The 20,862-nt window shown below is 39.6% G+C and overlaps 1 protein-coding gene across 2 annotated transcripts in view; it reads right to left on the bottom strand.

The window, feature by feature from the left end:
* ubr3 (ubiquitin protein ligase E3 component n-recognin 3) overlaps positions 1-20,862 on the bottom strand; it is a 37,485-nt gene that overhangs the window by 8,501 nt on the left and 8,122 nt on the right. Inside the window, exons 15-32 of one of the 2 annotated variants that reach the window (XM_080901986.1) lie at positions 20,715-20,767; positions 20,489-20,622; positions 19,101-19,186; positions 18,850-18,991; positions 17,570-17,666; positions 16,543-16,684; positions 16,122-16,226; positions 15,832-16,002; positions 15,197-15,229; positions 13,959-14,404; positions 12,639-12,727; positions 9,126-9,275; positions 8,590-8,723; positions 8,030-8,140; positions 7,522-7,722; positions 6,831-6,967; positions 4,078-4,163; positions 548-653 (exon numbers count right to left, since the gene is read on the bottom strand). In XM_080901986.1, the coding sequence (XP_080758112.1) occupies positions 548-653; positions 4,078-4,163; positions 6,831-6,967; positions 7,522-7,722; positions 8,030-8,140; positions 8,590-8,723; positions 9,126-9,275; positions 12,639-12,727; positions 13,959-14,404; positions 15,197-15,229; positions 15,832-16,002; positions 16,122-16,226; positions 16,543-16,684; positions 17,570-17,666; positions 18,850-18,991; positions 19,101-19,186; positions 20,489-20,622; positions 20,715-20,767 (2,423 nt within the window). The remainder of the gene's footprint in view (positions 1-547; positions 654-4,077; positions 4,164-6,830; positions 6,968-7,521; positions 7,723-8,029; positions 8,141-8,589; positions 8,724-9,125; positions 9,276-12,638; positions 12,728-13,958; positions 14,405-15,196; positions 15,230-15,831; positions 16,003-16,121; positions 16,227-16,542; positions 16,685-17,569; positions 17,667-18,849; positions 18,992-19,100; positions 19,187-20,488; positions 20,623-20,714; positions 20,768-20,862) is intronic. The other variant, XM_080901987.1, reaches the window with a different exon arrangement.

Below are 20,862 nucleotides of genomic sequence, written 5' to 3'. Positions count from 1 at the left end.
TAACAGGGAAGAAAGGTTGCAAAGACTTGTACTGTATTGTTTAATGTTTGCAAGCACTTAAATTAATTTCTTTTTTTACAGCATGCAAGAAAATTCATATTTTTAAGATGTTCAAATGTAAAGTAGTCCTCAAGGCAGAGAAAGACGTGCGCGAATGAGTGCAAAGCTAGGTGGAGAGCTGAAAGGCGAGGCGCGCTGCTCGTGTGATGGCGTTGTTTCTCAGTACAGTGAATTCGAAAGGGTCGTTTCGCTCTCTGTGGAGTGCCCGGTAATTTGCTAGATGTACCAATTATTGGTATCTATGGAAACCAAGCATGGTCCCTTTTCTGTTTTTAGCACCTCTTTGTGTGGAGGAAAAGCGGCTGGGGGCAGGAGGAAATGGTGGTGTTTAGAGAGAGGACAAAGTGGCACTCTGATTGCATGTTTATGTCGATGGGTGGGGGCAGAGCTGTGTGAGAACCAGTAAAGCCTAGAAGGTATGAGCAACATATGAAAAGATTTATAGATTTCCCATTAGCAGAGGTACTTAAGGCTTTACGCCACTCACTCTGCCTCTTTAATTTGTACAATCTGAGTCAACTTCGTCCAGGGGTTGTAGGCTGAATCGATGCTGTACAGACGCATGTGCATGGCCAACACGTGAAACAGCTGATCTGAAAGAGGCAAAGACAAAACACACTATTATTATGAGGTTCATCTCTGTGTCTATTGTCATGGCAGCGTTTAACGTAGATCAAACGATGAAAGCACTTGACTCGGGCTGACTGTAGGCTAATGCTCGGCTCAGATAAAACCAGGCCAGGCCAGATGGACTCACTCTATTTCGATAGCCTTGAGCAAACTCTTCAGTCGGGCTGCACCTGTTCGATGTGAAACTAATGGAACATGAAGACAGACCTCCTGTGCACACAGTTTTGCATGTTTATACGCATGCTTTAATAGCAGGACACCTCAGAGCCTCAACTGTCTTTGTCTGGACTCCTTTCGAGTGCCAAAATGTATGCCGAGACACAAAAAGCAGGGAAATGTCCGACTATTTAGAATTTAGTTATAATGTTTCAAAGTGGAGTACTGGCACAAATTAATCAGGCTTTCTTAAATCTAACTTCAACCTCAAAATTAAATGATGCTAGTTCCAATAAACCACCAAGTTTTATATAGTCTGACTGTGACGTACAGACATATATGCAACATATTTCTGTTTAACATTTCTAATGACCAACATGAATCTTGTTGGATTCTGGCTGACAATGAATTATCACGCTGTAATGCAGCAAAGTGCTTCAAATAATCACCACTGCAAATTTGACTTTTGTGCGTGCCACCTATACTTGGAGCAACACTGCCCCCCACAGGTAAAAAACAGGCACAGCATAAAAAGTCTTTCAGTCCTCAATTGAAAACCATTTGTCTTCACTAGAGCCCATTTCCTCTCATCCCTCACCACCACTCACCTCTTACCAGGAATTAACCCGGCAGAGGAAAGAAATGGAGGAGAGATGTCGCTAATGACGATTGTTGTTTCTTATGCTAGATCACAGAAATTAAAATCCCATATACTAATGTAATTAAAACTGCGGTGCTCCATCAGTTAATTGCTGTACTCTTTAAGTCTTCTTGTCTCTCAATCCTAACCCTTTATTCAATCTGATCAACCCTACTCCCCACCTTCATTTTGATTTCCCCCGTTTTCCGTGAATGATAATTAGTACTGACTTTTGGCTTTAAAGCCAGAGTACCCAGAGAGAACCGGGATGCTGAAATGGATAAGCAGTTAAGGAGATGGGCAGACGGATGGACAGTCGGTAAACCCTTAAAACCAAAGCCGGAAACCAAAGCAGCTAAAATCCAGTCAGACATGAGATTTATTAAACCATAACCACATTTTGAAAAAGATCTTTAAAACCGTCAGCAGAGACTTTCACTGAGGGAATACTGCTGCATACTCACATCTCACTGCACAGTGGTCTTCATGTAAAAAAGAAAAAAGAAAAAAAAAAAATCACATCAGCCACACACAATCAAAGAACACAAATATCACCGCTGACACTCGCCATGTACTAGAAGACCAACAACTGAGGTCAGCACGAGTCGCCTTTAATGTCGCTGCACAGTAGGAGCCATGTAGTCCCCAAGATTAATTCAAATGTTTGCAGTTTAATAAACCCAGAACTGATGCCACTTTCAAGCCTGGACTTTTCAGATTTGATTTAGCTCATCTCAGGGGAATTGAAGAGCTCTTGCTTGTGTGGTCAATCGTATCCTCGTCATTTGAAAAGACCAAACCCCTACTGGGAAACAAGCTTAGGAAAACCCCCATGGGCTCTCACAGTTAGCAGACGTCGGCTGTTTTCCCTTTAAATCCATTTCCCTAAGAAGAATGAGCACTAATGTACTGCAACTGAGTAAATTTGGCTGTCAGCATGGCTACATGGTTAATGTAGCTCAAAAATGGCAAACCTCTGGAGTGAAATCTCTTTTCAGCCACTCAGGGATGACAGGCCATTTCACTGCAGCCGCCGCAACTTTGACAGAACAATTAAACAAATGGAGAATGGCGTGTAGGCTACACGACAACCTTAACTCTCTCCAGACTCACGATTCACACTTCCTATTGCAATAATCCATCCTTTATTCGTTTTTATTTTACAACTGATTACATCTGAGATTAATTTATCTTCTAAGAACTGATAATTCAATGCAATGTTCTGCTTTTCCTTTGAGATTCAGCTAAGATCACAGTTTTCCTCCTGCCCTAGACAGATGCCCTTGTCAGCTGTGACACAATCAACCAAGTCAGCACTTGACCCATTTGTCAGCTTCATTTACCCCGACTGCTGCAACTGCTCACCTGGGACACCATCTATCCTTTCCTGCCATTTCTAATCGACCCTTTGTTGTTGGGTTGTTTTTTTCCCCCCCTCAGCAATAGAAGTCAAATCCAAGAATGGGTTTGACTGCAAGTCAGACAATTTATTACATACCAGCTGATGGAGAACAGGATACATCCACCTGTAGTAACACATGTCACTCTAACTGATATTAAACCTAAAAACACATTTCAGAATCTGTTATTGCGCCACCAAAGATTTACATTTTATTCTTTTCCTGCACCAACTTTGTCTTACACTGTAAACACGACATATGAGACAATTTTCCAAAAACTACATTAAACTCATCAACTGATTTTCGTTAGAGGGGGTTTAAAAGAAAAGAAAAAAAGCAAAATGTGTAAAAATAACTGCATTCCTAAACAGTTAATACAACACTTTTCTGAAACTCATTAAGTTAAAGGATTTCTAGTCTGCTTCAACAACTGTTTGATATGATATTGTAGTTTGTATCATGGTTTCTGTGTCAGTTTCAGAAATAAAAGTATACGTGATCATTACTGGGGAAAATGAACTGTTAACATAGACATATAGGCTAAATCTGATAATAAAAACGTGATGAAGCATTAAACTACACAAAAAAAATTATGTATACTGTTCCTTGGAATACAGCCATTATCGTTTGTTGTATTGGCCTTGGTTCACCCAGGAGTAGTCTGCTTTCAGTGATAGGGGGTTTTTGCTATCCAGTGTGTGTAATAAAAAAAATCCCCTTACCTGAGAACTTTTGGTTAGACTGTGGTTTTAACTTTCATGTCATGCTTTCGAGGAGATTCAACCAGCCTGGGGACCATTTTTGAACATTTTTGGAGCCTCAGATCTAACAGAAATACTTGTTTGTTGTGACCCATGTCATTTTGGCTTCATTCTATCCTTTTAATTGATTTGTTTTTGAACTTTTTTGATGTTGTGGCCCTTTTTTTCTGAGAAAACATTTTGTTATAAACACACGTCTTGCTGTATGTTTGACAGGAGACACAGATTGTTAATATTAAAATAAATCAAGATTATTTTTTTTGAATTGTTCATTTGAATTTCGTTAAATTGTAATTCTTTTAACATTTAAAAGAGGCAGTAGTATCAAGCCACAAGTGTCACACATGGTATGGAATATAGGATCCAATACAACGAGTCGAAAATTAATAAAAATATAAAAATAAGAGCAAGTGAGAGAGAAGCTACTCACTGAGACATGAGCGTTTGGCAGCTGCACTGGCTCCTCCAGAACACAAGTTTCCTCCTCGATGCACAAGTTCCAACTCCAGGTTTGTCCTGAGGTGACAGAGACATGAGCATTAGCAGACAGGAGGTACACATATTAGACAATTCAGCTGGTACACACGTGAAACACACTAGACATGCACAAAAATACATATACATCTCCCTTGCACATATTCAGGTGAAAGTCTAAGATTCAAAATCTCCTTTTAAACAGAGACTGAACCAAGTTGGCAGCAGACACAAAGGTACTATACTGTATACATATACCAGAGCTAAAGCAGATTTCTTCAGTGTTAAGACTCAATTAAACATTATAAAAAGCACCATTTACAAGTTTTCATCAATACGATAGAAGAGGTTTCCAGGCTCGTCTACACAGCTGGCTCTGTTCTTCGAGCAGCAGCATCAACAGCATCATAGCTTACATGGATCATCCATTTAAGAATATTTTACTTTTGACCTAGCAAACTTATTTCACGTAAAATGCATGTTTATTAATAGGTGTTAATACTGCCCAATTGTATAAACTGAGACATTTGCCACTTAAGAAGAAAAAAAAAAAAAAAAAGCCAACTTCCTTACAGGACAACAGCAGAGAGCACGGTTGTCTGTGAGGGAAGGTGTGTATTGGCATAAATGGCTGAGGATCAACATATTCAGCTTTTGGTTACATGGCCTGGCTCTTTTACCAATTTGATTAGGAAGATGAAGGATGCTGCCTAGTCACGCCATTTGCTATTTAATGCGCCTGTTTTGCAGCAGCAATTCCATATCAAATAAGTGACAGCTTTCCAAGACTGATTTTGCACAAGCTAAACCATTAGCATAAAAGCCTTTCCGAATACAGTTCGTGCATAATCCCCAATACGGATTTCTCATGCATATCGACACATTTTTCCTTCTGAATTTTAATTCATGCTATTTCACACAGAGAACTAGAACACTGAAAAAAATAGATAAAAAGTACATTGATGGTAAAAACAGATAGGCATCGCTAAAATAAGACTGATCTGGGCCTGTTTTTAGCCTATCACTGGCCATTTCTTCCTGTGGGCCAATGAGGAGGGGGGGCAAATCCTCGGGTTTCCTGGGAGAAAAAGCAATTTCACTTAGATAATGCAGCCACGGTGAAGCTCCATCTGGCTTTTGCTGATAAGAGCACCCCTGTGACAGAGGAATTTTCCACTCCTCAGGCAATTTGCGCTGTTCATTGAACTTCAGAGAGCCAACAGGCACCCAGACACACTCAAGGGATCATTCCGTTCAGGGCGGAGGGCTGAGGGAACCACAGCATTGGGTGGGCAAAAGGCCTCGGTGGTTACGCTTCAAAAAGGGCAAAGTTTTTGGAATGGGAGTGGGGTGGAGTCAGAGACCCCAAGGTGAACTGGAGGGCAGTCATTTCTCTTACCTGTGACCAGTCTGCTGAGAACATACAAAAAACCCAGAGAAAGGACTGTGTAATTTTGACTTTTCAGCCATTCCAGTATATTTTGTGGCTAACGATTGATGCAATTAATACTGCACACTGCTAGTTAATCCCAAGACAAGCAGAAAAGAGATGTGATTTGGCGAGCTTGCCATAACTTGGTGAGAAGAAACACCTGAAAGATGCATTCAGAGTGTGTAATCACTGTATCCTCAATCAGACATAATCAGTAGGAAGGGAGTAAGAGTGAGTATTATTTTATTGCAGACTATCGTGACAAAGCTGCTTATACTGGTTTGGAAAACACTTTTAAGACCAACAATGAGAAGCACAAAGAGAAACAACTCAAGAAACTATGCATTTCGGTCCAGAATTTTTGCTGTACAACTTATAAACTCCAGTACTGAATTTCAGTATCAGTTATTCAGAAGCCTTTCAGGAGTAAAAAACTAGAGAAGACTTTGTTCACACTAAAGAGAGGATTCTACTGTCTGTTTGCATGAAGGATCATTGCTATTCAAGTTGAAGATCTGACATTAACCGACAAAAGAAAGAGCAGAAAGGTATCTAAAGCGCTGCAGCCAACAGTCAGCGGTGTGTTCAAGTGTGTAAAACTGTGTGAGTTTGTGGAGAAAGAGGAGCTCCATGAAGGAATGCAGTGAATCAAAAAGAATCCATAAAGGCTAGAAGGACACCAAATATACCTTTAAAAAAAAAAAAAAATGTATTCAGGGTGCCAAGTATTCCTCTATACAGGGAAAAACTGCTCAGCGATTGAAGGACTGAGTTCTCACAAAGCTCCTTATACTCAAGTTCAATCTGCCATAAGGTAAAAGGTCTGTTTGATGTAGACAAAATGGTTCAGAAGAATTCTGTTTATTAATGTTACACAGAACAAAAACGTAACAAGACACAATCACAGTCACTTGTAAACTGAATACTCTCATGCAGCATCCTTTAAGACTGGAAAGCAGGTTAAAGAGACTACTAGTTCACAAACAACAGAAGTTAAGCTAATGCTTCTGATCTGAATGAAAGTGGGCTGTATCATTTTCCACAAGAAAGCAACTAGTTTAACAGATTATCATCTTATCCCTTCCACAGCTCCAAGCCCCTATTTCCCCTAATTTCTGAATTTATTAATCACATTTGACCTTTCCCTGTATTTTTGCTCGGAACGTTTCCAAAAATGGAGGTTTTTCCAATGCACAGTCACATAGGAGTTATTAATGTTAAAATCCTGGAAAATAAGTAGTGTTAAATTTTAAATCCCACTATAACTTGGTTCTTACCTTGCCACTGAATACATGAAGAGGAAATCATTGTCAGGGGAGCCAGGGTTCCTGCCATAGTCCATGTACTTCTTCTGGGTGGTGTTCTTGATGTCTTTGATTACTAACTCCATCTCTTTACTCAAATTAGACTCCGTCTGGAGATTAAGACCAAAAACAACAATAAATTAAGTCAAAGTACCGATTAACCTAAGGCAGTGGTTACAAACTCATTTTGCATCATGGGCCACATACAGCCCACTTTGATCTCAAGTGGGCTGGACTAGTGAAACTACAGGATAAATGGGACAAATGCATTGCAAAGATTCAAAGAAAATGTCCTTTTGCTTGCATTTAATTATTTATTTTTTTGGTAATAACAAATTGGGCAGATATTTCAAGTCTATTTGTGGTAATCTGAAAGCTGAAAATGTCTGGTGCACAGGTCACGTGCAAACAAAAAGTTGAAAAAGACAATAAAACACTGGCATTTGAGAAATTTTTAGAGTTGGCATCAATCTAGCTTAAGCAAAAAAAAAAAAGAAAAGGAGAGAACAGTCTCTATGAAAAAGAACCGCCCTGTTTCAATCTCCATCAACGTTACAAACTAAAGTACTGTTTTCAGTCATTAATATCACTGCCAATGTGGCCACTAGCTAAATGCAGAGTACAGATTTAAAGACATGCTGTCTGGGTTAATCATCAAACTTACTGGGAACAGGCCAGGTTTCTCCTGAAGTTCTTCCACCTCTTTTACGAGCACAGACGTCTTCTTGTTTGTGGGTGTGTGCCAGGTACCGGCTTCAGTGCCCCTCCCAGGGCGACAGGGGAGGACACTATTGGCAAACTGTCGACACAGCGGGCATGTAAACTCGCCCTTGTCAACAGAGAAACCCTGGAGGACCTGGTCATTCTGGGAGTGGAGAAAAAAAACAAAACAAAAAAATCATCAAATGTGACCTACAGTATAGAATCTAAACTCAATAGTTAAGAGCATTTTCAGCTGAAAGGTCTAAACATATAAGGCTCTAGCTCCAAACATCATCATATAATTTTAATTTCCAATTAAACATTAAAAAAAAAAAAAATCTGACAAATAGGAAACAGAGACTCTTGATATTTAAACATGAGTAATGGTCTGAATGATTAACCAACTGACATAGTTGACCAATAAAGCAATAAAGCAAACAATTATTCCATGAGGTCAGGCTTATCCTCACCCTCAGAGACTCCATGTAGGACTTATGGCAATCTATATGCAAAGTGTGTCCACAGGTCTGGACATAGACGCCACCATCCCAACCTATTGACACTGACTGCAGACAGGAACTCTGCAGAAATCATAAGAGAAAAAAAAAAAAACATCCATTAGAGTATGCAAATACATCTTCAGGCTCCTGTCTTTCAGGAAAATGTATTTTATTTTAAGGTGCTGAGAAGTTTAACAAACTGAATAAAACAAATGTAAATAAGTTCGTGTTACTTATGAAGCAAATGGTCATCTTTGGATTTATTATATTCAATACTCAGAGTGATCACTGTTTAGAGAATAACACACATAATGTCACAGAGGCCTATAAATAACATTTTAGACTAATTTAAGCTTACAGCTTCAACACCTAAGAACAGGTGTAGATTCTCACTTTAGTGACATACATTTAAAATAGATCTCAGTAAGAGGCTATTTTAAGATTCAAGATAAATCCATATCCACAATAGTGATCTGTGACTTTTTTAATCTTTTGTGTATAGGCATCAGTATTTTCTGTGAATCACGTACATCTTTGAAGAACTGTTGCATGAGTGTGAGCCTGACATCATTAGCCGCGCCGCACGTGTCTGCTGGGTAAACGTGTTCCTCGTCGCTCGTCGGCAGATTTTTAGGCTCCGTGCTTTTGCAGCGGTGCCCGAGCACTGCAACACAGAAACAACCGTCAGCCCCAATGATTTTAAGTTAATATGATGAACATTTTATGAATAAGACATGGCATGTGGGATGAGATGTTCCAGTGAGAAAAGTTGCACTCTGTGGCAGTGGGCAGACATTATCCAGGCTGCTAACTAGGATTATTCACAATAATTTGTCAATTATTTTTCAAACCAATAAATTATTATTTAGACTTTTACACTTAAGACTTAGATTTCTAAAAATATATTAAAATTAAGCAGATTTTTTTTTCAACTTAAAGTTTGATGGTGTCCAGTCACTGAAGACAGTAATAATATAGGTGATCCACTGATGGTCACTGACAGCAAATTTTGTTTCAAGGTCAGAAGCTTCATGTTGGAAGATGAAATTGCTGGCAAATGAATTACCTGAAGAGGCTTGGAGGAGAACTACTAGGCCAGTGGGTCGGTCCTCAGTGGAAGGTCCACTCTGGCCACAGATGACGCAGTCATAAAGGATCTCGGACTCCATCACTTCAGATGCTCCTAAGTCCATGGCTGCTTCAGTGTCAGGGGATTCTGCCACAATAAAGACAAAAAGACAAACATTTCATGCAAAATTTTATGTAACAGTGTTGAAAAAAGTATATTGATTAAAAAAAATATATAAATACACAAATTGCAAAATCCTATGTCATCTTGTTCTCAACCATATTCACAAGAGTTTCAGAAAACTTACTCTGACCTTGAGGCCTGCTCACTGAGATTTGAACTATGTTGCCTCCTTCTCGAGCTATCACATACACAAACTTAGGTGTCCACGCCGTCCACTTGTCCATCGGAGCGACGACAATACTCCATCAGCCTTTTATGGCTGAAGTGTAAAAACTTTATTCCTATCCAAATAAACTATCACAGTAAAAAAATATAAACGAAAAAAAGTATGCTGGTTTTAAATAATTTAAAAAAAGAAGACATGTTTGACCATGTCAGTGCCTTTGTCACGGGTCAGTTGGTTGTATCCCTTCCACAGATCCAAAGCGTGATCTATCAGAGCAAACTTCACAAGATAAAGTAGTACCACTATCTAGTAGTGTCTCTAAACCTCATTTTGTAAGGGAAAACAAGGCCAAATGCTTGGAGTGGCCTGGACAATTTGACTACACCCTCCAGAGGAGAAGTACCTCTTGATTTTTTAAGAGGCCTGACATACCTTCTGGTTTTCATCTCTGTGGAAAAGGATTCACACTACAGCAGGATAATGAACTCAAACACATAAAGGCTTCACAAAAACTACTTGAAAACCAAAGAAGACCGAGAAGTGCTGCTGACTATCCTTCACAATCTCCCACCTCAGTCTCATTGAACATTTATTTGACACTCAAAGACAAAAAGGTCTGACATACAAAGAAGCTTTCTGGAGTATTATCAGATGACACTGGGATGGCATGCTAGTTTGTGAGTGCTGGAAGGAAAGCAAAAAGTGAAACGCATGATATCACTCTCATTCTGATGTTACTTGTAATGGAAACATCTGTACTGATTTCAATAAAAGCATGTCCCCCAGTGCCCTTCCTGCATACACAGTGGGGTTTTAAAAATACTGGGAACTAAAATGGGATTTGTTTTCTACTACTCCTCACATGTCAGTCTGGCACAGTGCTAGAAATTACTTACTGATGTGAAATTCATTTTAAATGTTAAAAACTGTGTTCAATTTGAGCAATAAACATCGCGGAAATGTCGAGCTGTGTTACAAATTGATTTATTGCTTTTTGGGAAAACATGTTCGCAGGAGAGGTCACCGTGTTCCTGAGGAAATGAAAGTTGTTTGCATTAGATGTCAGTGCTACAGTTGTACCCTCAGGCCATCTGAGTACATAGAGCCATAAACGTACGTGCATGTGTACACACAGACACACACAAAAAGCAAGACAACAAGCACACCAGCAACAGCATGCATTTGTGGCACCCTCCTAAAAATATTGCATGTTAAGGTTGGCGCCTAGTTCTTAGAAAAGGTTAGACTCAAACTATAAAAAAGACCCCAAATCAAAAACCATGACAGCTAAACCACTGCAACATCCATCCATTTCCTCTCCTTATCCAATTTAGGGTTGCGGAAGGGGGGGCAGGAGTCTACCCCAGCTGGCATAGGGCGAGAGGCAGGGTACACCTCGGATAGGTCGCCAGTCTATCACCGGGCCAACTCATAAGCAACCATCAGATTCAAAACTATGGCCAACTCATATCCTCCAATTAACTTCATGCCAGGTATGTCTTTGGACTGGGAGAGGAAGCAGGATAACATGGAGAGAACCAGACACTTAAAACCCCATGACCATCTTGCTGTGAGGCAATGGTGCTAACCGCCCCATCACTGTGCTGCCGTCCTACTGCAACATATTACTAAAAAGATCCTAGTTAACAAACTATCTTAATAACATCTACATAGAATTGCATCCATTTGGCTTAATTAAAGATGCCATCTTTGATATTTCTGCTTCCAGCAATACAGAAGAGGAAACAGGAATTTGATGTGTGGTGAATTGAAACGTAACATTTAAAATTTCAGCTGCAAGATCTTTTTCCCAAAAAAACAGCAGTAAGTTGACTCTGAATGATCCAGAGTATTTCTGGTACAGATACAGCATTTCACAGACGGGTCTGTTTAACAGAGTAAGGCGGAGACTGAATAAACAATAATCATAATAATAATAATTTTTCTTTGTGCCGATATTGTCACCAACATAATGGAAATACTCATGTTATGTTGTGAAAATCCAGCACTGAGACTGCAGCTGGTGTTCTGGCTCGGCAGCGAGTGCTTAGAAAGACATCAGAACAGTCCTTCTGAACACACTGGCCATTATTCATTTGCTAACCATGCTGTGTCAGAGGGGGGCCCTGGGAGTCCAGTCTACCATTAGTGCTTTGATCTTATGTGCCCTCACAGCTAGCAGCCACCCACACTCCCACAGGATCACCCTACTCGCAATTTCTCCTGAAAGGCCTGCAGAGACCGTACGCACGGGCTCGGCCCACTGTCACCTTGCCCCAGTGAAAAACATACAGCAATGATGAGTTTATTTTAGCTAACAGCGCTTCAAGGGCTACACTGGCAAAATGTCCTTGAAACAGAAAGTGGTAATATGTGTTTTATGATTTTTAAAAGGTCTTTCCCTCCTGCAGTACTGCACAAAAATATAAGACATTAAGGGTAAAATAAGGACGTTTAAAAAAAAAAAAAAAGCAATGAATCGTTTTCTTATTTACTAATAACTTCTGACAAAGTACAGCAGCAAATACTAATCAATACTTCACATTTTTCACAGTTTAAGAACTTGGAGATGAAGGTTGATCCAAACGCCGTGGAAAACTTGCTACAGCTTATCTATGGATTTATTCTGTCTTTACTGCTTTTAATTCTAGATTGACTAACTTAGATCCTTAATATCTAATTCATAAATTCTGTATTGATTATTAATTTAGAACCAATTAATAGTACAGTATTATTTACACTGTAGTTTGTGGTGTGTTTTTAGGTGACTAAGTAATTGTGCTACTTTGCGATGCAGAAACACATCACCCTTTGCATATAATTGTATATCTGCCATTTAACTTGGTGTTACTTGTCCAGACTAACTCATAAAACTTCAAGCTGCAGGGAACAGCTGTGATTGGGTTATGCCACCATGTGGTGAGAAATATATGACTGTGATACTGTGATATGATATTGCACATGTTTGCATTGTTTTTTTGCAGTTTTCATTTCATAACTGTCAAACGCCTGCGAGCAATGATCATGAAGCTGGCGCTACTGCTGCTGCTTTTCTGCAAACAGACTTTAGCTACATATCATATTTAAGAATTTTAAGCTCAGAAACTCTAAAATATACATAACAAGCTGGCAAAAAAGAAGATCAGTCAGCCTTTTCTTACCGACATCCATGGCTGTTTCCATGAAACTCTTCTGCCTGGAGGCAAATTCAGCAAGCAGTTTCTGCTGTCTCTCTCTAGCCCTTTGACGCCTGAAAGAAAGAAAAACAGAAATGTTTTGGTAGATATGAAGTAGTTTGTTTGATAGGTCACTGAGATCATAACCAAATAAATGCCATGTGTCTATATTTCCATATAATCTAATCAACTACTGAAAGAATTTGCTTTAATTCCCCCGATCAGATTGTTTTGAGGGAGATACAATCAGTCCTGTGATAAATGATTGTCCCTCATTTACAGAAACAGCAATTTCTGATGGAAAGTGTTGCATAATATGGTGATTTTTTTCTTCGTTTTAAGAGGATTTATTATTAGCGTTCCCCTTCGAATAAGTGATCCCTCAGTATTCTGTGGAAAAGCATGCCTATTGTGCAGAGCTTGCTTGATCACCCATAGCATGTGCATGTAACAGGGGCTATTTTCACACACACAGGATGTTTCTGATTTCAACAAGGCTGCGTTTTAAAATTTGGAAAAGCTGATTATTAAGCTAATCTCGTGGGTTTAGTTCTCACCAGTGCATACAAAGGCGAGAGCTGACTGTAAATTAAGTCCCTAATAAGAGGACATAAACAAATGCTGACAGGAGTGTCACAGCTCAATAGTTTCACTGATGGCTTAAGGGGTACCGACAACCAGACTGAAGAATGGCCTTCTTAGTTCTCACTGCCACTGCCTATATTGCTGTGTGACGGACACTGATCTAGTTCATGGGAACAGAAGAGGCTGTAACTTTAATTTTAGCTGTGGGGTGAAGCCAACCAACCCCAGAAGCAGACTGTTATCAAATCGCTATAAGCCGTTCCATCATCATTAAAGTAGGGGAAGGAGAGGACTAGTGGGTGAATGTGTGGTGAAAAGGCAAATCCTGCACATTTTAACTTTTCACACAGTCAATGGAGTGCATTTCCATTCAAGTACAAGATGTACAAAGCCAGCAGCAATAGAGCCACTATTTATGTGGATTTATATCGAATAAGAACATATGAAATCATTACATTAAAGCACACATTAAAGCGTATCTGCATCTTGCACATCTGGACCTCTAGTCAAGATAATTAGATTAAATAGTAAAGATCTCTTTATTTACACTCACATGTCTTATAAATGATAACAATACCATGACTTCAAAAGGTTCGATAAAGATCAATTATTGAATGCAATATCATAAAAACATAACAAAATACTACTCAACAGAAATTAAGAATAAAGTTAATGATGTAGCACGGAGGTGTGTAAATGAAAATCTGAAGTTATAATTACCTTTCTTCTTTGTCCATGGCTTTCTTGTCAGTGGGACTGTTCTTCTTTGGTGGTACTGGTGGACACACCTTTCCACAAATGTCCTGGATGCTACGCTTGATTTGGCAGCTGCGCGCGGCTGCCTTGGTGAGGATACGTTCAATGGCTGTTATGCCGTCTCCGTGAGCGAGGCGGTTCGACTCGATGTCCTCTAGCCAAGATGCCGAAAGAGAGTTCTGCTTAGACGACATCTTTTGGTGGAGCTTGATGAGGAGGGACAGCATGCTTTCACGGATCTCCAGGATCTCTGTGACCAGCTGCGGGGGCGTGCCTGGCGGAACCCAGCGTGTCGAGGAGCTCTTGGGCCTGACAGCCTGCGTGGCTTCAGTGGTGCTGCGGTTGATTATCTCTTGGAACTTCCTTCTACGTTCTGCCACGAGACTGAACACCTGAGCTTCGCGAAGGTTCTAAGAAAGCATTGAAGGCAAACATTTCTTTACAAAAAGATGAAATATTTGGCCAATATAGTGAGACACCATTAGATCAAGAACCATAATCCATTATTTATCAATAAAAGTACAGGAATCTAGAAGAACACACATGAATAAATATTACATATCACACGTGAAGCTCACAATAAAGAGAAACATGACACAGCTCTTCAAATTTCACAATTTTTTTATGGAGCACCTAGACCATTTCCAATTATTAATATAACTAATAGTCTGGTCGACTTTGATGGATTGTAGGTCGGTGTCATTACCATATTCAGACGGGAACGTGCACGTAAAAGTCAAATAAAATGTTCATTATTTCAGCTGACATTTTATGAACACTGCAGCTGATAGCGCTGGGACAACCAGACTCCTAACGAAAATTCAAATACAAGCCATCTGAAGGATTGCCCTGACCTGACCTGACATAAAAAAAGCACCTGAGCTGCACTGTTAAATAAACATACATCATACAGCCCAGTCAAGGGACATCAATCATTCTGACATGCGGTTAAAAAGCGTTTACCCCAAACCTGCATTACACACGTAATTAGTTTCAGCAGTCAAGAGGGAGGGGAACTGCTGAAGCATAGCATTACACACACATACACACACCATAACACAACAAGACAGAACTCCTTTGAAATGCATCAAAGAAACACATACAAGAGAAGTCTTTCAAAGTAGAGATAAAACAAAGGCTAATGCAGCTGATTGTTTCATTCGAGCATTAGTCTTTTCATAGAAATGAGTACAAACAGCTACCTCTCTCCAATTTCCTGAAAGACGCCTGGAGTTCTGTGGAACGAGTAAAGTAATCATGATATGAAAGTGGTGCATGAAGCAACCAGTAATGCAAGATGATAAATAAACCACATGTTTGACAGGACAGACCTAAAAGAAGAGTTACACCCTCACTTCCAGACCAATAGATCACTAAGGCCTACAATCAGTCAAAATCTGCTGTGATTTCTATTTAAGAAGACAAAGTTTTTAGAGAATAAATCTATATAGTGGCAACAAGCCAAAAACTATCCAGACCATCCAAAACCCCATCAACAAGAGAGAGACCTTCTTTAAGTGACTCTCAGCTACTTTTTTGATTTTATCTTGACAACAAACTCTTTATTCAGAGCATTTAGTTCCATGTAGGATCACCCCTAGTGGTGCGGTAAGATATATTCTGAATACAGCATCTGATGGGTAATTTTATTTATTTATTAAACACATTTTAAAAGCAGTAATGTTTTTAGAAAAAAATCCTGCTTTCTCATTCCTTTTCCATAGTTATGATGCAAGCTGGCAGTTAGCTTAGCACAGAGGATGGAAATAGGAATGTAACTCAAATTAATTTAAAGTTAATGCAAACAAGCACGGCCTGTCACCGAGTTTCCTTTTACCTGGCCATAAGAAGAAGCTTCGGTGCTGGTGCTGGGAGGTGCCTCTCTCTTTACCTCTGGAGCGGTCTCAGGAACCCGCACCCTGACAAAGTTGATGACATGGTGCAGATTGGAGAGGAGATTGGTGCCTGGGAACCAGCTGTCGTGACAGTGCTCCTCAATGCAAGGCTCCTAAACAAAAAAAAAGGAAGAAGACGACGACGACAATGACTCAGTGAGAAACTGGTTGGCACTAGGGGCCTAGACAGTGAGGAAAGTGGTTACAAGTTAAACCAAGCAAATTATCTTACCTCATCCTCCTTGTTGTCTTGAATCTGGTTGTCCAAACCCAGTTCAATCAGGTACAGCACCATGCACAGCACGTGTTCAGACATGTTCTGATGATCCATCCAGATCTAGAACATGATCAAACCATTAGCTTACCCCAGAGAACAAATAACACAAGGTTTAGCTGTCAATGTGTTTGCTTTTTTTAAGTTATTATGCATCCATAGATCAGCCTCTCATTACTGATACCAAGCCCTCAACTGGCCATCTGTCAATGAATTTGTATTCTTAAATACATCTTGCCTGATCGATACTATGAAGATGATTATTTGGTGATGCGCCAATTTTCAGCACCAGTTGCAAACCAAGTCATACTACAAACTGCAAAGAGAGACTATGGATTTGGCTGTTTTATATGGCACTGGTAGTGGGTGAAAGACTCACCTTGTAAAGTAGAGTGAATATCACAATGTGCAGCGTCTTGCAGTGCAACAGCCTTATTAGACCTTTGTAACATGGGTGCAGAGGAGTCCTTTCCTTGTATGGTGGCCAGGGGTTGCCAGTGTGAATGCCAAACTGTTTCAAACTAGTGGACATCATCATCAAAAAGGAGGCGAGAAAACAAATCAAAAAAGCAATTACTAGCAATAATCAATTTTTATACTCATTACATACAAGTAATAATGAGAGAAGTCAGAGTTAGGTTGAGAGAAATAAGCGTTTGGGAAAGTGACACCGAATGCTGTTCAGAATAAATCACGAAAGATTTCAGTCTACACAACAGAAGAGCCGAGGGGCAGCACTCTATTAGTGATGATGGGATTATTATCACACGAGCCAGGGCGAGCCTGACATGTAATCCATCATATTCAAACAGTGTGAATGAGCAACATGAGGCTGGTATCAGACTCTGAAGGTGGCACAGGCAGCTTCAATATGTCTGAGAGAGAAATATGCTCTAGTTTCATCTGTACTGGACACAAAAACTGAAGAGAAAACTGAAAGCATGTACGTGAAAGAGGCGGATGAGTGATCCATCCATGAATTACAAAGGCTCTAACCAATTGCCATTTCAAACACAGAAACAGAGTGAGCCACTTTTAGTTTAATGAGTATTTTCAGAAGCCAGAAAGAAAATTAACCCCCAAAGTATCTCCTTCACCTCCGCTGACATGTTTATCCTTGGAGACGTCTTCAGGACAATCAAAAAAAGAAAGACTTCCACAACTGCATTACAATTTAGCCTGAAATATTGAGCTCTCTCGACACCAATCTAATTGGAATCACTTCAACACCTAGCAGAGCTGACCTTTGTAATCATGTCCCTTCACCAGCAGAAAGAGAGACGACCTGATTTTTGTCATGACTGAACATGAAAACAGCAACAAAACTACTGCCGAGCAAAGGAAACATTTATACAGAGTTTAGAAGGTGACAGAAAATAGAAATGTGTGGGGAAAATCAAACTTACAATGCTGCATATCTGTCCATTGCGGACTGGACATCACGGCGATAGACTGTTCTGAGAACGACCATGATGGGGTCAAACTCTTTCTCCCACACTTCAGCTAGTGAAAAAAAGGAAGAGAAATGCTTTGCAATCTCAGGTACAAAGTGACACTGTTTCATGGTTTCCCTGTTTTTCACCTGTCACCATCATAAGTGGTGTAAGTCTGCCCCCAAGTGGTGCCCTGAGGACATAGATCTAGTGCAAAAGATTGAGCCCCATTCTTAACTATAACAGGGAGCGATCTAAAAAGCAATAGAATAGATTTAACATATGTTCGTTTTTAAGTGACAACATTTATTCTTTCCGTGAACTGGATAAGACAATTAGTTATTTCACAAGAATGCACCACCCATAATGTGTGTATATTACCTCATATGCTTCTTGCTGGAGAACAAAGTAAACTCCCTAGAAATCAGATATCAGCTTTGTGATTAAAATGACTGCTGTTGGTTTGAAAAACTATTTGCTGTAAGTTCTAGGCCATAAAACAAAAATAAGACAATATTTAAAAATATGATAAAAAAAAAATATATTTTATCATAATTTCTATTCAAAGCTCAGCGACCAGCTCATTAGATCTAGTCTTAAAAAGCTCTTAAATATTACAGTCTTTTGGGGTGCTGATTTAGCTCACTGGGTTGAGCAGGCAACCCATTAGCTGCAAGTCTAAAGCACAGACCCAGGTTTGACTCTGTCCTGACGCCTGTGTCTCTTCCCCCTGGTCTTTCTCCCAGCTTTCCTGTGTTATCTTGGCGATCCTATCAAATAACAGCTAAAAAAGCCTCCAAAAATATATTAAAATATTACACGCATTCTTAAAGCTAATGTTACTGTTGGCCAGTGGAGGGCAGCAGACATATCGTCATGCTGCTCAGATGATGATGCTATCACCAAGCAGAAAGCCCTCAGCGAGGACATGAACCCAGAATTGTTAAAACCCACAAACAAGCCATGAACTAAACACCAGTTATTTGCAATGTTGTTTATTTCCGTCCCACTGTGACTACAACTGTTGATGAAAATTTTGTTTAGCTGCTGGTGGAAAAACGTCAAATAGATTCTTAGGTTTCATATTTTAACTAAACTACTTCTATAACAGTATCAACGACTGCGTGTAACGTCTGCCTTTACCATACCAGACACTTCTGTAAAATCTGTAACAACACTTTTATAAACATCTGTTACTTTTTTTTTAAGATCTGTTAGGAAATCCTGCCTTCTCCTTCACGAGAATATCCTACCTTTGGGTGTGTACATGCCCTGCTGCATGGATCCTCCAGGCTCAAACACAGGTGCTTTGAAGTCGGCTACAGCAGAGAGCATATCCTCAAAACTACAGCTACCGGGTACAATGCCACTCTTTGGGTTGGGATTTTCAGGAATCTACGAAAAATCTCTTAAGGAAAAATAAAACATATATAAATACATATATACTGTGGATAACTGAATACAGTTTCTCTTCAGAAAGTATTTGTTAATGACTGAAGGATACAAGGTCTAAGAGTGCGCTGTGCGTACGATCGTTCATGCACAACTGAGAGACCATTTCAGCCCGAAGGATCTCATCATCGGTCATCCCTGTCGGTGAAAATGAGAAGAAGAGTGTGAAGGCAAACTGACAGTGAGGGGATCTGACTTTCACCAGTACAGAAACTTGACAAAATAGGAGAAATGGCTGACAATATGTAATCTTAAAAATTTTAGTGCTGGCTGTCTTGGCAATAACCAAGCCAGAGGTGGTTACAGGCCACAGAGTTACAGAGTGGGGAAACAAAAGAAACTTTTTGTTTTAATAAAGGAATCAGGCAGTGCTGTTTGCTGCCCACATCATGAGTCAGCAAACCACAGCGAGTCGGTTACCTCGCTATGGTAACTGACCGGCTGAAACCCAGAGCCACTGACCACTGTCACGATTTGTAGATGCTTTTCTGATTGAGTGCAGCAGTAAATCGTAATCTCACTGACAAACATGTTACATTTCATGCCACTGGAGAAGATATGCTCACAAGTTGTGTTTCAGGAGCTAAATACTTTTTTAACCTAAAGCCACTATACTGGTATTTTTTTTTCCTGGGAGCTTACAAAGTTTATAAAAGTACAAGTGTATCACTGAAGCACAGGCTCAATCACCAGTTGGTTACATCTTTCTGAGACCGTAATGAAACAGACATTTAATTTTATGTCTTAAATAAATGAATAATTAGGAACAACTTACAGGTCTATTCTTTCAATAAATTCAAAATGATCTATGAAAAAACTTCAAGATTGCCACTTTAAACACCAGTAAGAGCTCAGTTTTGAGGTTTGGCAAGATAATTATGAACTGAGGAGTTTTTTTTTAAAAAAACAGACTGTGACCACTATCTCTTTAACATAATGCAGTTTTGTAATGCAGTGTTCTGTAATATGGATGAATAAGTCAGCAGAACATCTGAAAGCACTATCTCCCTAGGGAGAAATTGTATCACAGTTATATTTCAATATATGCAAAGAGAGGAGTGTCAATGTAGGCCTTTTGCGTCAGAGTATAATTTACAAAGTCCTTGGTTATCTCCATGAACAAATACTAGAAATAGTTCAAATGACATTTTCAGCCAAGTAAAGGACTTCATTGGAGAGTTTTACGTGAAAAAGTCACTTCTTATTGTAATACAGCAAAGAAAAACACTCCTGGGATGAGTGCCAAATACAGGAAAACTGCACCAGCAAAGAGAAACAATGGTTACATGAACTCGTGCCAACAGCGACACGACCTACCAGCTATCAACACCTCGCAGAGCCTCAGCAAATGATTTATTAGCTCTAGGGTAACTCTATATACCGTAAGGTAGTTTGCTACTCTGATAAAGATGCTGCACAGCCCTCTGCTGTACCACTCACCCAAATGAATGCGAAGGCTTGTTAGTATGACCAGAAAGGTAAGTGCTCCTTCTAGCATTGGTCTCTCTTGCTCAGAGTCCAACACGGCATTCTGATGCTGAGACGCCATGGTCAACAGGTCGACTACTTTAAACCTGCATCAGAGGACAGTTTATAAACCAGATGTTACCCATCTGCAAATGTTAAATGTTTTATGTAGCATAATATTATCAGAAATATAGCTTACCTCTCAAAAACACTTGAGATAAAGTAGTCAGGGTCTAGTCTTGATGCACAAACCTTCAATAATAAAAGAGAGAAAGCAGACTTAAAAACTAAATTGAAATTATAAAAGAAATACATATATATATATATATATACACACACACACACAC

This window comes from Rhamphochromis sp. 'chilingali', assembly GCF_963969265.1.
Source record: "Rhamphochromis sp. 'chilingali' genome assembly, chromosome: 14".
In the NCBI taxonomy this organism is placed as follows: domain Eukaryota; kingdom Metazoa; phylum Chordata; class Actinopteri; order Cichliformes; family Cichlidae; genus Rhamphochromis; species Rhamphochromis sp. 'chilingali'.
The sequence above is the reverse complement of the archived record's forward strand: the minus strand, read 5'-3'. Positions and strand labels throughout refer to the sequence as shown.